Source organism: Hippocampus guttulatus, chromosome 8, assembly GCF_054856545.1.
Source record: "Hippocampus guttulatus isolate MCC_2025c chromosome 8, RoL_Hgut_1.0, whole genome shotgun sequence".
Taxonomy (NCBI): Eukaryota; Metazoa; Chordata; class Actinopteri; order Syngnathiformes; family Syngnathidae; genus Hippocampus; species Hippocampus guttulatus.
Genome location: NC_141268.1, coordinates 3,617,914 through 3,639,764, shown reverse-complemented (window position 1 = coordinate 3,639,764; position 21,851 = coordinate 3,617,914). Strand labels below are relative to the sequence as shown.

Sequence of the window (21,851 nt, the reverse complement as noted above, 5' to 3'; positions counted from 1 at the left end):
CACGACGGTAGATGGCGCCAGATATCATTGAAGCGAATGCTGAACTTGACTCCCCAGGCCAAATTGAATCCCTGCCACGAATAATAAAAATAGCGGTAGCACAAAGAAGAAAAATAAAAAATAGCGGTAAGAAGGAAAAGAGAAGAAAATAATAGAAGAGATAACAGAAAATGGAGAAACGTAGTGACAATCTGGAGAAAAGTGGGTCGAAGATCGGCCGGGTTAACCGGCAGCTGAGGAGAAGTTATGATGTCATTTTCATTTCAAAAAACAGAAGCCATTCATTTACGACTGTGATTGCACTTTATAGATTTGAATGAGGCAAAATAACATGCTTTTTTCTCTCAAATATATTGTTATAATCATTTGTTTCAGATGTACTGTAATTATTTCTGTATGAAAATGTATTTGGTGTTCAAAAAGTCTTTTTTCATACTTGAGTCTTGAAAAAGAGGGGGTCGTCTTCTAATCAGGGCAGTCTTATATTTGGGCCAGTACGGTAATATGTTATCTCGATGGCATCACGACGACACTCCTACATACCCACTTGCGCTGACAGAACATTAGGAAGGTAACAGTCGTTAATAATGGTCCTGGGCCTGGCTGACCCAACCGTGACCCTCTGGGATGCTCATGTAATAAATTCATCATTGAATCATATTAATTGTTGTCTTTAAAAACACTTTTTTGTCATAATCTCTTCCGACGTGCTTTTAAAAAGCAGGCCGAGCGGGGCTGTTTCATCACTGTCATCTGATTGGCCGACGAATGCAGTTTTTCAACTCCAACCCATTTCCTGGTTAAGTGAGCGAAGTCATAAAAATACACTGTATACACTATGCATAGATTGTGTTTTACAATACTTGAAGATATGTACAATTTCATATGTACCTGTATCTATCTGAAATACTGAAGCTTGTGGAAAAAATGTTGAGTATCACACACTGCTCGCCAGGGCCATTCATTTGAATGAGGGATGTCCAAGTCTCGAGAGGACCGTGAGGCGTGTCCCTTGGAACCTGCCGGTGGACTTGACTGCAATGACAACGTCCTTCATTTGCAGCCTGGAGCCTTGGCGGTCCCTCGGCTTCGGACACCATAGAATGATTTGAGCGTGCCACCAGTGGCAGCAATTTGAAGAGGTGGCCAAGGGAATTATTGGCAGGCAAGTAAGTGATTGAGAGCGACGGCTTGTGGAAATTTTTACCACAAGCTTCACTATTTCATCCATTGATGCCGATTACATTGAAAATATCGTCAAGTGCTATATTGTTGTAAAACACAATATACTGTGTTTGTACTGGATGTACTGTATTGTTGTGTCTTGGCGGCGGCCGGAGGCTGTCTTTCATTGGCTTAAACCCAGAAATAGATTGAAGACAGCCACATCATGCAGTGGTAATTTAAAATATGAATCTCAACACAAAACCAGGGGCCAGACTTGCCACTCATGGAATCTTATGGCAGAATCCCGCAAGTGTGCAGTGGAGGCTCCACAGTTCTGGTGAACCTTCCCCATTTGATTGGTGCAAGCTTGTAATTGGAGAAGCAACACGTAACGGAAAAGCGGCTTAAATCTTGTCCACGGTCAGTGGTGCCATGGTGTCCCTACCTCGACTAAATGATATCCACATTGCTCTTGTAAAAGAGGGAAAAATATAACATCACATTTTTGCAAGACAGAATTATAACTATCTCTCAATCTTCTTGAGACAGCTGTGTTAAACTCAGTCAAGAGAAAATATCAGGTTATATTTGTGTTGTTCCACACACCCTTGGTGTATCAATAACCACTGTTTTATTGTCAAGTATCCATATCATAATCCGGAATGTATTTATTGTTGTTACCTGCTGCTGTTGGTGAGTAACTCAGTCCCACGACTCCAGAACAAGCTTGGTTTAGGGGCTGCTCGTGGGCGACACTCAATCATCACTTGTCCCCCTCTGGCTGCAGGGATCAGTTTCCGCACAGGGTTCAATCTGAAGTCTGGAGCCTGAACTGGAGCGGGGAGAATGTGCAGAACAGAGATGGAGTTGACCGAACTTTAGCTGAAGAGGGGGGTGCAATGTTTCGGTCGGTTATTCTCGTTCATAGGATACAGTACTCTGCTTTACCTTGGACTCGAAGCTCAGCAGTAGAGTAGATAGTTCCATGCTTGTTCTCAGCGACACACTGGTACATCCCAGAATCCTCCAGGGCTAGGTTGCTGATTTTGAGATGAGCTGCATTTACTTCTACTCTATCCTGGAGAGCGCATAGGGTTGTGGGTGGAAAGACACAAGGGAGAAGGGAGGTTCGAAAGTGTTTTCACTTTACAGGTGTTGTTATTGTACTCATTTTCCTTGGAGCACAAACACCTCACCGTTGAATAAAATAAACAGTGAAAAATAAAATATAAAAACAACAAGACAGACCAAGGTTAAAGTTGCACGGGATGATCAGCTACACTAAATCTCCCCCCTGTTATGAACACCGCAATCCCCCTATTTTGTAAGGATTCCCAGGAGTGGGTAGTGTGATTGTACATTCGCATAGCCAAACTATCTCAAAGCCAGTTAAACGCAATTATAACACTTTTCAAAGTTTCCACCAGCCAGTGAGGCTTCAAACCTCACCATTTTCAATTCCTCCCCTAAATGAAGCACGCCTCGATACATGCGTTGCAGAATCGCCCCCTTCATGACTTGATGCACGCCTCGACACATCTTGAAAGATCACTCGTTTTTGGAAGTAAATACATTGTTTTGGAGATCACCCCTGCCTTGCCCGCCTGCTTCCCTGCATTTGGGTCATCCTAACTCCATCACTCAATCCCCGGACCATAACGGTATAAATTTTACATTTAAATAAGTATACTTTTTTTTTTTACTGTGTAGTACTCGCACCTGTGTAGTGAGCGGCTGTCCATTGCGGAACCAGCGAATAGAAGGTCGTGGTTTACCAGCAGCCACGCAACTCCAGTGCAGTTCAGAACTGATCTCTACCTCTGAGTCACTCATCACCTGCAACCAGTCTGGCTGAGCTGAAACACAAAAGAAAAAACTGCATGGAAAAGGGCATATTAAAAAAGTGGTAATGTGTGAAAACAACAGCGATTGACTGTGAAGTAAATAAATGCTAACAAATACCTTGCACACTGATGCGGCCCTGGTACACATCAACTCCCTCGGAATTGTGGGCTTCACACTCATAGACACCCTCGTCATCAAAGGAGAGATCTGGTAAGATGAGAGTAGGACCCGCAACACTCGAACCTGCCTTAGACGGCATAAGTCCATCCACCTTTTTCCATTTCAGTTTTGGGACTGGACTACAAGAGGAAACGGAGAGACAAGTAAGAGGTCCACGTAAAAAAAGATAAAGGATTAAATTTTTAGGATGGGTATTTTCAAATGGCGGACCGTGGCTATGGTCCAGACCAAAAGTCAGGGCCTCATGTGGACCCACAGTCAATTGTGGTTAGATAAAGGGACGTCATATGGCTGGGTTTTTTTCCTCGCATACGTCACTGTCACAGACTGCATACGCAGCTATATTCAGTATCACAGTAGCACTTGTGATCACGTGACCATAATGAGCAATCAAACCAGTTGCTTACTGTCAGTGATTTGAGGGGATTGAAGATGCGGCATGGCCTCCTCAAAAAGAGAGTTGAGGCAGAAAATAAAGTTTAAAGGAATGAATTGAACGGTGGTTGTAATAATTTTGGATTCAACATTATAGTTCATTTTTATTTTTTCTTGACTTCTTTGTTTCAAGCATCGAATATAACTTATCATGAAATGTCAGTGATGTGTTTGTTCCAGTTTAGCGGACATTTAAGCTATTGTTGTTGTATTGAAATGTGGACTGTTTTAAGGGTTAGATTTATGTTCAAAGGAGAAGTAAACTCAAAAGATTTCTTGGCAATAATTTGTTCTATGTGGCATCAGGATTCGAAACATGGCATTCTGATTAATATTCCGTGATAGTTGAACATAAATCAACCCACAAATTGCAACAGTTTTTTTATCCATCTTAGGCGGTGGCCATTTTGCCATTAGTTTTCGACTGAAAATGATGTCAGTTGCTCATGGCTCAGGTTATGCTCAGCTTGCGAATGTCACAGGACCAAATGCAGAAAACAGGAGAGGCGTGACTTGTCGTTACCTCAGCCCTGAGTAACTGTGATGTCATTTTCAGTCAACCGCAAGAAAATGAGTTGAATTCCCCTTTAGCAGGGACTTTGTATTTCTGTGTTTCGGGGAAGACATTTATTCATGATGATAAACTGTTATCCATTAGTGGAATTAAAACACTTTAATTTATGGTAAAAACAAATATTAGTTTTTTTCATGGAAACAAAACCAATATTTCAATTGAAGATCCCTGGTTTAGGAAACTCACTTTCCATAGGCAAAGCACTCTAACTGGGCAGTATGTCCGGCAAGGGCGTAGGTCTCCGCTGGGAAGCGTACCTTGATGCTTGGAGCGGACTTCTTTGGATTGGCTACAATCAAACCAGGAAGTTAATTTCACTGAGATCATTGTTCATCATTTGTTCTTGTCTAATGACAATTATTGGTGTGAAAATAATGAATTTGGTGCTCGCTAGTGGGTAGAATTGTGTCATAATTATACCCACTTATGGTGCTATTATCTGCTAATAAATGAACATGCAAAAAAAAAAAAACAAATGCACTGCCAAGCACAGCCAATCCCACAGGAAATCTTTCAGGTGTGTATGTGTTTTTTTAAAATCTACACCAGTGTCGTACTGGATGGAAACACAACGACGCTGTAGTTCAGCCCATTATTACATCGTTGAGGTCAACCAGTAGCTGGTCAAGGAAGTTTCGGTTGGTCACATGGCATGAACTGCCATTCACTGCTCTATTGATAGAGCAGTGGACAAGTTGAGAAAAAAAAAAGAGAATAGATGCACGGCTATGTCACTTGACTGACGTACAGGGCAGCCAGTTGTATGCCTGTTGCATAAGTCACACTGCACTTCCGTGTACAAGAGCGCTAGCTGGCAAAAACGCGAGCAAACTAGCAGTTGCCGTATTAGACTCTCAATTTGTTTCGTCTAATCTAAACTTCATAATAAAGTATAAAAATAATTAGGGGAACAAGTAAGCCAAGGATGTCCATCTTGAAAAAAAAATCATAAATGTGTCCAGATTTAGGATAGAATATTGAGATGCACTGTAGCTGTATCAGCAAGGCAAGGCACTTGTGTCTACCTTCAGGCAACACGGTGAGTTGGTTAGCTTTGCTGAAGGTACTCTTCGTACTGATGTCCATGTTGATGGTCGTGAAGCAGAAGTAGTTTCCAGTGTCGTTGGGCTCCGCTTTGGCCAGGTAGAGGTTACCTGTTACCTGGGATACAAACCAGCGGCCATCATCTTTCTTGATGAAGTTGGGAAACTCATTGAGGAGCCACCGGTAGGATAGAGCTGCAAAGAGGGAAGATTCGTGTTGATCTGATTTAGTCAAAGCGCAGTAGTACATTACCTTTTTGAGTAAGTCACCCTTTAGTCCTAAAATTCTAAAATACGACATGCACAGCATACCTGGCATTAAAATGTTACCTGGGTAATGTGGAGGTGGTTGGCATGCCAGGAATGTTCCGATGCCTTCATAAGCTGTCTGAGGACTCCTGCTGTCAGGAGGGAAGTCGTGAAGGTCTAAAGAAAAGATAAAAGAAAATCATCACACAAAAAAGAGCAATATAGACCAGTCACATGGCCGGCTATCCAGAACACTTATTTTTCACAATGTCAAGCTGGAGTCAATCAAACTGACTTTGGGAAAAAAAGCCAGGTACAATAAGTGGAGCCCAGAGTTCAAAGTAAACACGGTGTAGCTGCATTTAGCCATGATGCTGCACACAAATTGAATAAGCTAACAACACAAGTGAAGTCACCCCTGAGTGTAAATGCTTTTAAATACAGGTTAAAAACCATTCTTCTTACACCATTTGATTAAGGTCCTATAAACAATTTTAAATATATTTTTTTAAGGAACCCACTTCTATTTATTCACTGTACTTTAAAATGTTTGAGAAATTTTCTGTTACTGTGTTTAAATGGTGTTACTGTACATACTAATTTGTGTATGCTATTTTTCTCTGCTGCCCTTCTGAATGTTGTTAAGTGTTTGTAAATACCTTGCTTGGATGAAGCACATTGTGTTGCCTTGTTTACAAAATGTGCCATATAAATAAAAGTGCCTTGCCTTGTCTTACACCGTGGATTGGTTGTCATTCAATCAGCGGGCACACAATATCCATTCAAGGAATTTTATCACGCATGGTGACACTGGCATGCACCACACACATACATTACATTCATTTCCACCTCAGTTGAATCTACAAACTTCACACCACACCATTCCCAAAGGCGCATGGACAATTAGATGGAACATTGATACCAATGCACATTTCCACTTGATACGGCCGGAAATACAACATTCAAGGATCCAGGTTAGCCCAGTAAATTCCCAAGAGTCATAAAAATAAAATGAAACAAATGAGCCAAATCATGATTTTGCAAGATACTATGCCTTTTAAGATAAGAAAACCTTTATTAGTCTCGCAATGGAGAAATTCCCAATTCACAGCAGCAAAGTTATAAGTAGAACAACAAAATATAGGAGCTGCTGGAAAGGCAGCCACTATCGCGGCGCCATTTTGAAGTCAAAATAACAAAAATAACACAACAGGACACAGACAGTCGTGCATTTTTTGTTTTTGTTTTTGTTTTTGAAAGAAAAATACTTTTTGTGCAGTCCATGCAAACTTGGAACCCCATCAGTACTAGATAAGGAGCAATGCATCAGGGAGTTCCGAAGATGATCACATTTGATTCAAGGATTATGTTTTGGATCAAATCGGGAAAAAGAGAATAGAAACATGCACAAGGGCAAAATGCCAGCATTTAGAGGCAGACCTGTAACTGATACTTTCGCGGGACAGACCTCGTTAACGTGCAACATTTGCATGTGTGAAAAAAGTATGTTCTTCAGAAAGTTATTGGGTCCCATTTTAAAAATGTACACGCCCACTCCAGATGGTGGTCATGGAGCTTAAAAACGGAAGCACATTTGGCAACCATGGGACTGTTTTGTGATTAAGGGCGAGCCAAAATATTTTGACTTGACTTGATTTAAGTTACGATTAATCATCCAGCCCTTGGTCATATTCACTAATAAAAGATGGGACTTAAGAAGGTTTACTTTACCATTTCTTATATCGGGCATTCATTAACACATCTTTTTTTTATTTTCTGTGACATATTGAGACGACTGGATTTCTTTTTAGTTTGTTTGCTTCCCAATTGTTCAATTGATTTATTGACATATGAAACATTCAAAAGACAAATCGGATGAATTGCGCAGACAACTGAATAAGAACTACTGACATTTATTTTGGTGAGTGTAGAGAACTGTAACTTACAGCCAAATTTCAGGTTTGCTGCTCTGCTGATGATAGTTCCACAGCGGTTGATGGCAAGACACTGATAAGAACCCGTGTCTCGACCAGACTCGGGTCTACTGATCACTAAGTTGCCAGCAACCAGAGTATAACGGAGGTCTAAACCCAGCGGGACCTCAGTACCATTCACCAACCACCTGCATGTCAAAAAGATAAAGCCATACAAGAGTAGTTTAAATAAAAGGTCCCATGCAATATATATATATATATATATATATATATATATACAGTATATAGATAGATAGATGGATAGAGATATAAATTTAGGATCTTGAACTGGTCCGATTTTACATTGTTCAACTGCACATGCTGATTTCTATAATCTAGGTAACTTTTTATTCATTTATTTGCCACCCCTCACTTCGACCATATCTTTCTTTTTTTCATTACAGTAATCCCTCGCTATAACACGGTTCATCTTCCGCGGCTTCGCTGTTTCACAGATTTTTTTTAGTGCAGTTTTTTTAATGCTTTTTTTTTTTAAACAGTGAATTGTGTGCTGCATCCTGATTAGCTAAGGGACTGACCAAATGAACAGTCTCCGCACCTCGTCTCCGTAGAGCTTGCCAAATTTACCTTACCAAATATTTGGTCTTTGGTTTCATTGTATCAGTGGCGGATGCTGGTCTGTCAAGGAGGGGAAGCTCAATTTCAGCCTACATCATAAAATGTGTCAGTTTATTTATATGTGAATTCTACTCTCCATTCCTTTTCAAAAAAATGAAAAGGATGCCTTTACCATAAGATCGGTGATTGGCTCATTTCGCTGTCAATCAAAAAGAGATTCAGCCTCAGAGAGATCATCCAATTATCATGCAGAAAAGCTCAGCATAGGCGGCCGGTTGTCCAGAGCTTCACAGTGCAGATGTTCAATTCCAGCTCCGGCCTCGTGGAGTTTGCATGTTCTCCCCGGGCCTGCGTGGGTTTTCTCCGGGTACTCCGGTTTCCTCCCACATTCCAAAAACATGCATGGCAGGCTGATTGAACACTGTAATTGTCCCTAGGTATGAGTGTGGGTGTGGATGGTTGTTTGTCTCTGTGTGCCCTGCGATTGGCTGGCAACCGATTCAGGGTGTCCCCCACCTACTGCCCGAAGACAGCTGGGATAGGCTCCAGCAACCCCCGCAACCCTAGTGAGGATAAAGCAGTTCTGAAAATGAAAATGAACCTCAGCATCCGGGCCAGCCGATACACGCCCACTGTCCATAGACTCCCAGAGACGCTGAGCGTCCGGTGGGTGGGACAAAATCAGCATTTATCCAATGACTCGTCTCATTTCAATGCATTGCGACAACCTACACTGAACTCTCTAGACGCCTAGCGTCCGCGCGGTCGACGCTCAGCGTCCACACAGTTTAAAGCACAGTGAAGCTGCGAGAATGAACGAGAAGAGAGTGGCGTCGTAACCAGTAATAAAAAGCTGATTCGGAACAAAAGTTGAACGCGATGTAGCGCATATTTAGTCAATGACATGTCCACATAATTGTACATACACACATATATTTGATCACTTACTTTTTGACATTTTAGGGGAAGCTGAGCTTCCCTTGCAGTCTTAGAGCAATCGTCTCTGCATTGTACACATAGTTCAGTATTGTATAATAACTGTAAAAAAATAAAGCTGACAATCAAGTACCAAGTACAAGTTTATTGTCAAGTGTTGAAATTTCGTCCCTGTCACATCTTTTTGCTTTTTTTTTTTTTTTTTTTTTACAAATCCTACTTCACGGATTTCACTTATCGGTCATTTTAATTATGGTTCTTGGGACATTTCTTCACTGAAATCAAACAGCAAGAAGTCGTACTGGGGGTTACATAACTTTGCAGAGTATTGAGGGTGAACATGAGCATACCTGTCAACTCATACGGTTTAGCCATAGTTCATACGGATTTTGTGGTGAATCTTACGTATATGGCCGTATCGCACAAATCATACGGATTCTGAAAATTTCCCCTAACAGGTAGTTCCGTTTGCTTTTGCCCAGAATGGTGCTAGTCTACTCGATTGCTTTCATTTCCGGTAACTTTCCAGTAAATCACGTGGTTCCTAGTTGAAAACAGCAGAGTATTAATTGCATATTTCGGTTGTGTACAAGCAAGTTCTACAAGGAAACCAATCTCCGAAAATCGCTTGCACCAGAAACACTGACAGCATTATTGCAGTGCAAAGTAATTATGAATGGATGCTGTAACTTCGAGCCGATGGGTCAGCATTTGGAGTTGGTGAAAAAAGTAACGCAGGAATACAACTCTGAACACAGTAATGCCACTAAGTAGAATGATGATTAGACATTAACCAGACATTGTATTATGGAGATCTACAATAAATATCATTGAAAATTTCGTGGATTTTTTTCTGCCGTTATTTTGACATATAAAATGCTTTGGTATGTTATAAGGATTTTTTGCTCTTTATAAGGATTTTTTTGGTAGTTTATACAGGTTGGCGCTCCGAAAAGTTGACAGGTATGCATGAGTCAAAACCAAGACAATACTGTCGGCTAGATTGGAACTGTATTACCCACCTGTAAGAAGCAGCTGGACTTGCCCTGGCCTGACAGCTGAGAACTACCTTCCCTTCACTCAGCCCTTCTGGATAAATTAAACTGCTTGGTTGTTCTTCAAAGACTGGCCCGCTATCATGACCAGAGACACACACTTCTCCACCTGCAAATAGATGCACGCATGCACACACACACGCACACACACACACACACACACACACACACACACACACAATGGTGGAAAAAAAGTCTCACAATCCTGTTAAGGCACATAAGAATTAGGCCTATAATAGTAATTAGCTGGATGAGGCTAGAGATGCATCTAGCCTGTGATTCACTAACAACACCAAACTTTTACATTATTCCCTAGTGATGGTTTCCAAAGCTTTCACAGCATGAGTTTCTCCATAGTCTCCTTTTTAGCATGCTCTATAGCAGGGGTGTCAAACTGAGTTTTGTCGAGAGCCACTTACTTAATCATCTCATTGTGTTATAACTTGTACACAACAAATTACTAGTTTTGTCATCACTCAAGTCAACTATCTGTTTGTTTTAGGTTTAAAGTTTATTTTTTCAAGACATTGGTCTCTTTTGGTGAAGAGAAAAAGTCTTACCTAGATGACAGTTTCGGCTGTCACTTAAGCCTTCGTCGAACCTGTCACTGCGTCCTTGTGACGCATCTTATAAACAGCTATTTGGTTGTTGTTTGTTTGATTATTGTTCAAGTGAGTGTAAACAGGGTAACAACATGATGAACAAAATGTCAACCTTATTTATTACACAATCACAATTTTACATCTCAGCAGAGACTTTAGCAAGGATCAAGGAAGTTGACACATGGATTGCTTTTGCGGGCCACATAAAATGATGTGGCGTACGGGATCTGGCCCCAGGGCCTTGACTCTGACACCTGTGCTCTGTCAGATTTAAGTCTTAAACATTCCACTTCATGCCCCGGATGAACTAATTGTTTTGTGTGTTTCTTGCTACATGATAAATGATCTCGCAGTGAGTTTGGTGTATAAATAAACCCAATTATTTTTCATGTTTGGGACAACATGTGTGTTTTTATTGCACTTCTTTTCAAGAAACAATATGAAAACAGTTGTCAGTGTGACATTAACCTTTAAAATAAATTATCATTTTAGAATATATGACAATAAAAAAAGAAATCCCCAAGAATTTAACATTTACCAAGGGCAAACTGAATAAGCATGATTTTATCTTCATGAACATAATTTGCCCGAGTCTGGAATTGCACTGGATGTTGATTGCTTTCAAAGCCCTAGCTCCACACCATGATGCTCCTCATCTCCCTTTTTTTTTGTACTTTCTTCTCTTGACATGTCTTGCTCTCATAAGTTTACCGAGTGACTTTTGGCCTCCTGATGCAGGGTAGAGTACATTTGCTTGTTATGGATGCAGTTTAAGGAAGCCTTAACCACATGTTCATCCCTTGGTGCTTGACTGACTATTGGATGAGAAAATGTACTGGTGGATATTCTCATTCACCCAGGTCATTTCTTTCTCACGGCATCGAATCAATCGCAACTGGACTGCTCCGTTTGTCTTAGAAGATTTTTCTCCTCTCATCTGAAAAGTCTTCATCAATTCATGCAACAAGGCTTGGTGAGGACAGACCAGCCTGAGTTGATTCTCCAAACTGGAGGCACACCCCACCAACAGAAACTCTATCATTGTTCTGGGTTGAAAACGACCAAGAAAGTGGGGACTTTTAATGTTGGGACTATGACAGGAAACTTGAACGTCTCCCCTTACTGCTTTTGCAACTGGTCTCCTGGACTCACAATATTTCCATCCATCCATCTATTTTCTGATCCGCTTATCCTCACAAGGGTCGTGGGGGGTGCTGGAACCTATCCCAGCTGTCTTTGAGCAGTAGGCGGGGGACACCCGGAGCCAATCGCAGGGCACACAGAGGCCAACAACCATCCACGCTCACACTCACACCGAGGGACAATTTTGAGTGATCAATCAGCCTGGAATGTGGGAGAAGTACCCGGAGAAAACCCACACAGGCCCGGGGAGAACATGCAAACTCCATACAGGGAGGCCGGAGCTGGAATTGAACACGGTGCCTCTGCACTGTGAGGTCGACGCGCTCACCACTGGACCACCAGGCCGCCTTTCTCCTAATGGTCATGTCAGCCAACTCCCTTGCTTTCCCTGTCATAGTCATATGTACCCCTGACGATTGACCTTTATCTATGTACGCATAAACATATTGTACATTAAAGAAATTTGGAACAAAAGTGTGTGTGAACAGGATGTGCACGTGTGTGATTGAATGAACTTGCCAAATGCTTTGAGTGTAAGTGACCCGAGGACTAGTAGGGTCAAAAAAGGCTCCATCATCTTGATCCACTTCATGAAGAGATTAGGTGCCGTGTAAGTCTTCTGACAGTGTCTCATCGGTGGGTCCCGTTTATGCCTAAAAAGAGAACAAAAGTATTAGTTAAATGCAAGAAATGAATGTGTGTGTGTGTATATGCATTATATGTGGGTGTGATTGTGTCAAGTTCTATTTAAGTCATTTCTTGATGGAAGAGGATTGGAGGTAATCAGACTTGGATAATTCATGATTTAAGATTCGGGGTATAGATAACCGTATTTTCCGCACGATAAGGCGCACCGAAAAGTCTTCAATTTTCTTAAAAGCTCACGACGCGCCTTAAAATCCAGTGCGCCTTGTGTATGGTCATTATTATTATGTCAACCCCAAGATGGCTCCTTGCTGGAGACATGCTGACAATGTTATAACTTCCTGTTGGTTCGGCGAACTGTGTTGCTGCTTTATTAAATAAGTAAAAAGGAGAGCTGTGGTGTTGTTGTTTTTTTAAACACACACTTTATTCATGGTTTTCACAGTCTCAACAAATACAGGTATGTCTTTGTCCATCTCCGCGCCTTCTCTTCTTCCGCTCGACTCGAGAGGCGTTCATGACCGCCTCGGAAAAATGTAAATTGACGATTCCTTCAATGAAACAACGAAAATTGAAAATAATAGATCAAAACAGAAAATCAAGCAAGGAAATCACAAAATAAATTCTATAGCCCCACTACAGAATTTATTTTGTGATTTCCTCATTTGTGAATACAGTACACAACAAAGCAATAAATAAAATCCTCCAATTTACTGACATCTGATCGTCCTGTTGCCGCTACGCTCAAGGAAATGCCAAAATAAATTCTGTCGGAGGAATATAGAATTTATTTTATGATTTTCTGTTTTGATGCATTACTGTATTTTTTAATTTTCGTAGTTTCATTGAAGTAATCGTTAATTTACGTTTTTTGGAGGTGGTCATGAACGCCTCTCGAGTCTAACGAAAGAAGAGAAGGCACGGAGACGGACAAAGATGTACCTGTGGCTCCATCTAGTGGATACATTGTAGATTGCGTCTTATAGTCCTTTGAAGGTGCACCTCATAATCTAGTCTGCCTATTGGTGCGAAAAATACGGTACTGGAGAAGCAGGTAACTATGAATAGTCGCCCCCACCCCACTGCCCCCATTATAAATAAAATCAACATTTCAAAACAGCATTTGATTTTTACTTGGGTCATCCATCCAAGTACCCCTCAAGTACATCAACATCTTCAGGTCATTGTACCACAACTCAACCTGTTGTGTCAAAACCAACAGTGGCACAACTGATGATTTTGACATTGTCACTGGTGTAAGACAGGGTTGCATTCTGTCACCCCTACTCTTCATCATCATAATTGACTTTGTGATGAGGAAGTCCATCACAGGGGAAAAAGTTGGTATCAAGTGGGGAGGGAGCAGACTAGCTGACCTGGAATTTGCAGATGATTTGGCTCTGTTAAGTCACACCCAGACCGCACTCCAGGAGTAGACCAAATATCTGCATGAGCACGGAGTTAAGGTCGGTTTACGAATTAGCCAGGAAAAGACCAAGGCCATGGCCGTCGGACAGCACCAACACCTTCAACCACTCACTCTACACCAACATGACATAGAGTACATTGACAGCTTCACATATCTTGGGAGTAACATCTCAAATACAGGTGGTGTGGAGAAAGACGTCAACAGTAGACTTGGTAAAGCTGCGGGAGTGTTCCAACGCCTCCGCAACATCTGGTCATCGAAAGCCATCACTACGACCACCAAGCTACGCCTCTATATGTCAGTGGTTATCCCAACAGCGATTTACGCCTGTGAGACATGGATGAAGACAGCCAACATTACCAACAAGTTAGATGTCTTTCATCGGCGTTGCCTGAGATCCATCCTGAGGATCTCATGGAGAGACCACATCACCAACGAGGAGTTGATGAAGAGGGCAGGAGTGGCTGAACTGTCAGACATTGTCTCTGAAAGGAGAAGGAAAATGATCGGCCACGTACTCCGGCTGCCAAGAGAGAGACCGGCAAGTGTGGCCATGGACTGGATGCCAGAGGGTGGAAAGAGGAAGAGAGGTAGGCCAAAGAAGACGTGGAGACAGACTGCCAAAGAAGACCTCAGTGAGATGGGTGTCAGCTGGCATGGAGCAAGAAGGGTCGCCAGTGACCGGAACAAATGGAGGAGGCTCGTCGCCCAATGTTCCAAATAGGAGCGGGCGGAACTAACTAACTAACTAACTAACATCCATCCAACCATTCATTCTCTTATCCTCACTCCAGTCGTGGGCTCATGCCTATCCCAGCTGTCTGGTCGAGAGGCTGGGTACACCCTAAACTATTCACATTTATTTGATGATCTTAAACATTAAAGGGACTATCAGGCCAAGAAGACCCATTTTTCACTCCAAAACCTTTTGATCAGGAAAATGAAAATAGGTTACATTTGCAATGCAATTTCTTAAAGGTTTGTTTTGGAGAAATCAGTGAATTACCAACTCCTCTCAAAACGCGCCATTCTGCTCAGCAACATAGCCAGCGGACATGAGTTCAGCTGTGCATATGAATTTTGGTGATGATTAGTCAAGCGGACATGAGTTCAGCTGTGCATATGAATTTTGGTGATGATTAGTCACTGTTTTCAGATACTGTACTAGGTCACAACAGAATATGGCAAAGCAAGCCAGAAAATGGTATTGCAATGCTTACCTCCTCCCTTCAATTGTGAAAAAAGCAGTTCCCACCCATAAATAACAGGTGTCATTATGATATGCTTGAATGTAGTGATTAAAAAAAAACACACACATTAAATCACAACTGAGTATTTTGGCCAATGTTCAGCCCAATCAATGGCCCCTTTCATCTTTTAAATGATAATGCGGCGTCCCACTTTTGAAATTTTTTTGAACAGAAGAAAAGTTTCCTTGGGATTCCGAGCAAGCGCTATCATTCGTTTTTTTCAGGGAACGTGTTTGGCTCCAATAAATTCATCATTACTTGTTTTGATTGACCCATCAGACATGCAATTTTTGGTACCTATGTCATTTTATAATTGGGGCAGAGATATCTGCAGTTAAAAAGGAAAAAAAAACAACAATGAACTTGAACTTATATGAAATATTATTTTGTTTTTCTTGCCATCGAAATATTCAACAGGTGTGGAACACTTAACTTGTAATTAAAAGCTTTGAAAACAAATACAGTCAAACCTCGGTTTTCGTCCATAATCCGTTCCAGAAGGCTGTTCGAAAACCGAAACCACACTCTTTTTAAAATAAAAATGTTTACTGAACAAATCTGCTCACAATGGAAAGCAACACGAGGAAGCGTCACTTCCTCGTGTAAGGAAGGCGAAAGGAGTCAAATGGTGCATTCAAGTGCGCTCAGTTTGTTCGAGAACAGAAATTTGTTCGTCATCCGAATCATAAAACACTTGAAATTTTTGGTCAAAAACCGAATTGGTTGAGAACCGAGACGTTCGAAAACCGAGGTTTGACTGTACTCAATAAATTAATTTTAACATGACCGTATTTTCCACACTAAAAGGCGCACTGGATTATGAGGTGCACCTTCAATAAATGGCCTATTTTGTAATTGTTTTCATATATGTCGGCGCCATTTGACTGTCATTGCTGGACAGTCCCGGGGCGCTTGTGTCTTGCGCCTGTAATGGGCAGCATTTTTCACAGCCCCGCTTTGTACAGCGCAGAGATCGGTGCTGTTGAACGGTCAGCGGCTGGATGGATGTAAGGCTTGAGGAGCCGATGATGAGAAGAAAGGAGCGTTCGCGCGGAGCGCCGATGCGGATTTGGAACTGGGAGTCGCGGCTTGGAGTTTGAAGCGGATTACGTGGGACAGGAGAAGTGAACTAATCTGTTTTCGTCAATGGACGCTACAGCTTCGTGTTTGCTTTCAAAACTTAGCTTGTAGCAGACGTGTGCACATTTTCAGCATGACGTCTCTGACCCACTGGTGAAAGGACACGTTGATCCTCTCCTCTTTCATCTATAACTGTTTCAGACAACAAAGTGTATGCAGAAAAGTGGTGAAGATTGCACGACTGTCTGTGTCCTATGTGTTGTGTTGTGTTATTTTTGTTATTTTGACCTCAAAATGGCGCCGCGAGAGTGGCTGCCTTTCCAGCAGCTCCTATATTTTGTTGTTCTACTTCTTCCTTTCATAACTTTGCTGCTGTGAATTGGGAATTTCTCCATTGCGAGACTAATAAAGGTTTTCTTATCTTATCTTATCTTATCTTATATTGGACGGCGCGCATTATAAGACGCAATCTACAGTGCATCCAGTAGATGGAGCTACGCTCAAGGAAATGCCAACAGACCACTACACTACACTAGACCCTGATTTTTAAAGCGAGGATCAGATGTCAGCAAAACATATTTAATAAAGCCACGACACAGTCCACTTAACCAACAGCAAGTTATAACATTGAATCGTTAACGTTGAACTCTCTTGCCGCTGCTCTATTTCCGTGTTCAACTGCGAAACCGATCGCCTTAAGTTTGAACTCTGCATTTCAAGCATGTCTCTAGCAAGGAGCCATTTTGGGGTTGACATGTTACCGTAATGACCATAAACACGGCACATCAGATTTTAAGGCGCGCTCTGAGCTTTTAAGAAAATGGAAGGCGATTAGGTGTGCCTTTTAGTGCGGAAAATACGGTATTTGAAACATGTTTTAATGAAGGTCAAAATTGAAATGAAGGTGTATCTTCTATTTTGGGCTCATTCTGTATTTTGTGGATGATACCGTACTACTTTTTTTCTCCCACGCTTTGGAAACCTGCTGCTTTGAATGTGATGCGATTTTACAGTGAAACTCCTCTAGAACGAAACCTACATGGGCGAAAATACCCCCGAATGTGAACAAATCTTCATACATTAACACCATTTCCATTCTCCTGCCCCCCATACGATGAAAAAAAAAACTGTTGCATTATACGAAATCATTTTCTCTGCTCTAGCCTCGTGAACAGATTCACTACAACGAAGTCTAATCCAACAGCAACCTCAACTGCTTTGTTCGGAAACGGCAACAGCAACCACCACACTGGTTTACACAGCTCCGAGTTTCCTGAACGCAACATACTCATAGCTGCTCTGCCACTGGCTTACCGAGCATCATCCTGGCTTCCGATTGGCCAAGAGGGACCTCACTGTCTATGTGTATAGAGTAGATACTGTAGCTAGATCCGTGGAAGATAGAGTGGAATGCATCCGATTAGCTGCTCGGAGTAAATTGCTTGTGGCTCGACGGACATTCAAATAAACGAACGTTTCCTGGAATGCTTTACTTGTTATCATGCTAAAAACCTTACGCTAACTGGAGCGCTAATTAGAGAGAAGGCGAGTTCCATCTCGCTAACGATGGCCATCGAGGACTACGAAGTGTCACGTAGCTGGCTTAAAAGTTCATTGCATGACATCAGCGAGCAACGTTGTCTTGGGTGGCGATCGAGGGGAGGTCGAGTTAGAGACAGTGAGATCGTGGAAAGAAAAGCCACCGGGTCCAGGAAGTATTTGTTATTGTTCGATTCAGACGCAGCATGAACATTGCATTGCTAAAATGGCTACAAAACGGACTTTTGGATGTCAAGCAGCTAAGACAAGAAGCGTAAAAGTGATCAAAATGAAAGATGGAGGAAGCAAAATAAAAGACATTATCCAATAAATTGATGTAAGTGAAAGCGAATGCTGATCGTACATTTGGCAATTTATTCCCCTTTTTTTTTCTTTCTACACTGACAATATGAAGTGTCAAATAAGTGTGTGCTCATACTTATGCACTATTGGAATAAAAATAAAGAGTACAGATATGATTGTGTGTGCGTGTACACATGTGTTTGTGTGTGCGTGTGTTTACATCTGAGATCAAATTTGCTACAGTCAAAAAACCCCTGTTGTGAAAAATTTCTTGCTGCAAACATGATTTCGTTGTAGAGGAGTTTCACTGTATTTTGAATTTTGACTTACAAGTTTCAAGCCACCAAGAGATTTAATCACTGTGTTGTTCACATTGATTACCAAACTGCCTGACTCCGCCCTCGGACTGATTACTCATCAGCCATTTGTGGTTGGATTGCGCAAGCATGAGAGAGGTGCAGGCCACCGGAGAGAAAGAAATGTGAAAGTTGGCGTGCTTAGCGGGGCACAGCTGTTTCGAGAGAAATTGAGAGTGAAAATAAGAATCTTGAGTTGAGATGAATGAACAAAGGCAACGAGTGCCATAAATACAGTCATCTCTGCAAAGTGATGCCCGTATCTCTGTTGTTTGTTTGGCTACCGATTTCCACCTCCGCTGGCAACTCTGGCCATGGAGCGAAATCCCCTGCCCATCTCACAAACGTGACAAATAGATTTCCAAAGGCTGCAGTGCTGTGTGTTGAGGAAGACTGGAAAAGTACGTCTTCTAATTTGGTTGGCTGAGAAAGGTTTTGGGAGGGGGGTGGAGGGACGTCTACCGGTGTGCAAGGTAAATACAGTAAATATTCTCTAGTACGGACTCGTGTTTGCGCTGTTCAATTTGTCCTGATAACAGAAATTCCTCATTTGGGAAATGAGCATGGTACATGTCCTTTATGAACCTGCAAGTATGTTGACAAAATGCATGTGTAACAACACAATCAATAAAATACAAAAATATACTCTCCAAAAACTGTTTATATAACAAAAACTGCAATACGGGTGTATCCCAAAAAAATCACAACAGTAAAATACATACAGTATTTTAATGTTTATTTTTTTCTGTCTTGGGAAAAAAAATTGTATTTTGGATTGTTTTTTTGGATGCATTCTTTGGTTTATGACAATGTTTGTCTGCGTGTCATACAGTTTTCTTGCTAGTTGCAAGTAACTGTCCCGTTGATCACTGATGTCTGGTAATTCTTGTGCATACTGAAGGATTTTTGTTGCCATTTGCATTCCTTCCTTGCTGGATGGTGGCTTGTCATCAGGAGTTGAATCGATGCCTTGTTTTTTAAAGTTTCGTAAATTTGCGTCTTTCCGACTCCAAGTGTCTGCTGGATCTTTTTAACTTTGTGTCCAGCCTGCTCAAACGGATGCATTTCACTCGCTCCGCTCCAGTCGTTACAGTTCTTCTACGTTTCGATGCGATGATCTACACGACGTAAGTGAATAAAGTTAAAATCTTTCGCAATTACAGTAAAACGCACGCCAATAAAAAGTCGCTTACATGTCTTCGTTTCGAATCTGATGAATGAAAACGGCGAAGCGAACACGTTTCTTCGGTCATGTCGAGTGGGTGCTGCTTTTAAGATAGTGCCGCGTTCTACAGGACGTAAGCGAATAAAGTTAAAATCATTCACAATTACAGTAAAACGCACGGCAATAAAAACTCACTTACACGTCGTCGTTTAGAATCTGATGATCGAAAAACGCGAAGTGAAAACTTGTTTCAGCGTCAGTATTTTCCATCGCATCGGGTGGGCGTTGCGTGTATTTAAGCTCCCGCGGCATTACACCTCCATCCGGGTTACGGGTAGTGGAATTTCCGCTTACGCAACTTCCGGAAACACGTAATATCGTAGTCAAAATGTTAATGCATAAGTTTTTATTCCGGGTGAAGGATATTCCTTTCTATAGAATTCCGGGGATGGGAATATTTACTGTACAGCAAAAGTTGTAAAAAAAAACACCAAATACAAAAACAGAAAATTCTTTGTGACCCCTTTCATTGAAAGTATGTCATGTAATAATGTGGAGAACAATATATGTACACCTTAATTCATCAAGTGTGCACGGTAGTCCAAAAATTACAGTACTTTTATTTCTGACTCCAGAGGAGAAAGGCCTCTCCAGTCATGAACCTTTGTTGAATGTTAATTAATCTTGAGGTTCGCTTTGTGGTCTCTTGGCAATAAGCATGTGCTTAGTTCATTCATGCCTTTGTTCAGCTCTGTATTTATTGATGATTAATGCAAAAATATTAGTCAAATCATCATAATTATGATACAATGTTGTAACAAAGAAAAAACAAGTGTGATATATTGTTTTTCCAAATAGAGTGCATGTCAAACTAACTGAATTGCTTGATTTCAAGCATTTTCAATTTATGAGCAGACGTCAAAGTGAAAACATGTAGAATGTGTGTTCCCCAATTTATCAGTGGCGGACACCTGTACCTTAATCAAGACATGAAGGGTGGCTCACAAATAACCACAGTTTAAGAATAGGATTTTGTCAACATGAGATTTAAAGATTACATCAAATTAACAGAGTCCATGAGTTTCTAACATTTTTTTATTGTCGGCTTGAAGTCCTGGGTCTTTTATTTTGTTGTTGTTGTTGTTTTAAGAACTGTTATCAAATTAAAAATGGGAGCCACTCAAAAAACGGACAAGCTGATATTAGATGGAATGACCCGTAAATAAATATGATAGCATTACAAGAATGATCAGTGACCTGCTGAAAACTGACTTAAGCGGAAGATAATTTCTCCCCAAACGTGCTTCGGCATAAATAACCTTGGTTCATTATAATCTGCCAAATTGTTCTCCACCAGAGTTATTAATAGAAAATAACGGCAAATTATTAAAGTACGTATAATGAATCATGTCCCATCAATCAGGTTTCTCAATTGGAGACGTTACATTTAGCTGATCTGCATTGTCTATATGCGCATGCATGCATTAACTTTTTTGTTTTGTTTTGTTTTTAAGTTTGAAACGGCGTTCAGCAACACTCATTGGACCATAAACGCGTTTTTACTGAGGAAAAAAAAACTAATGCTGTGATGGTTCTGCCCGAGTGTAATGCTACTGCGTCAAACTCAGCACATTTCAGATTCTCCTACTGCAAATGCAAAAACAAAGCCTCCACACCTTCGCTGGTGCAAAATGTGGGCTTTAGACGTTATAAATAAGATGAAGGCGTATGCATGGAGGCATGGCGTTTATTTACTTACCTTGAACCCCACCGATGTTTCCCAATGGCAGCAGCAGCAATAGGAGATGCTCAATTTTGAGCAGATGTAACCCCGCGTCAAATAACCAAAAATCGTCTTTCAGATGAACACAATTTTATAACTGTCCAATTCTCTGTGTTGCCAAATTCTTCTGTCGCGCTTTCCGCTTGTCGCTCCCACCCTTTGCTTTTCTTGGCATCCCTCCTTTCTTTCCATCACCGTCTGGTCGATTTTAGCACAGAGCAAGTTAACGTCGATCGGAAAAGGACACTTCCTGTGGTTTCTGTTTTACAAAGTAAAAGCTTTTTCGATCTGTTTTTGGAACTTTTTATTGATTGCTAAAACCCGTGTTCGATTGCAGATAATGAACAGAATGAAACGCATAGACGGGTTCACCATTAGATATTAACAAGGAACTTTGTTGTGCTCACTGCTTACGCTGTATTTCACCATATGACTATTATAGTCCACATGGATCTTGTGGATTTATCGTGTTGTTTGTTAACCCAGTAAAGGGGTGAAATTTCATTCAAATATTGAAAAA

The 21,851-nt window shown here is 41.3% G+C and overlaps 1 protein-coding gene across 1 annotated transcript in view; it reads right to left on the bottom strand.

Moving 5' to 3' along the window:
* The window catches only part of cntn2 (contactin 2), a 46,091-nt gene extending 24,591 nt beyond the window's left edge, over positions 1-21,500 (bottom strand). Inside the window, exons 1-11 of the mRNA XM_086117835.1 lie at positions 21,308-21,500; positions 12,301-12,434; positions 10,004-10,145; positions 7,440-7,615; positions 5,575-5,670; positions 5,227-5,439; positions 4,388-4,490; positions 3,130-3,311; positions 2,887-3,023; positions 2,116-2,245; positions 1,849-1,999 (exon numbers count right to left, since the gene is read on the bottom strand). Of these exons, the coding sequence (XP_085973961.1) occupies positions 1,849-1,999; positions 2,116-2,245; positions 2,887-3,023; positions 3,130-3,311; positions 4,388-4,490; positions 5,227-5,439; positions 5,575-5,670; positions 7,440-7,615; positions 10,004-10,145; positions 12,301-12,415 (1,445 nt within the window). The 5' untranslated portion in view covers positions 12,416-12,434; positions 21,308-21,500. The remainder of the gene's footprint in view (positions 1-1,848; positions 2,000-2,115; positions 2,246-2,886; positions 3,024-3,129; positions 3,312-4,387; positions 4,491-5,226; positions 5,440-5,574; positions 5,671-7,439; positions 7,616-10,003; positions 10,146-12,300; positions 12,435-21,307) is intronic.
* Positions 21,501-21,851: the final 351 nt, after the last annotated feature.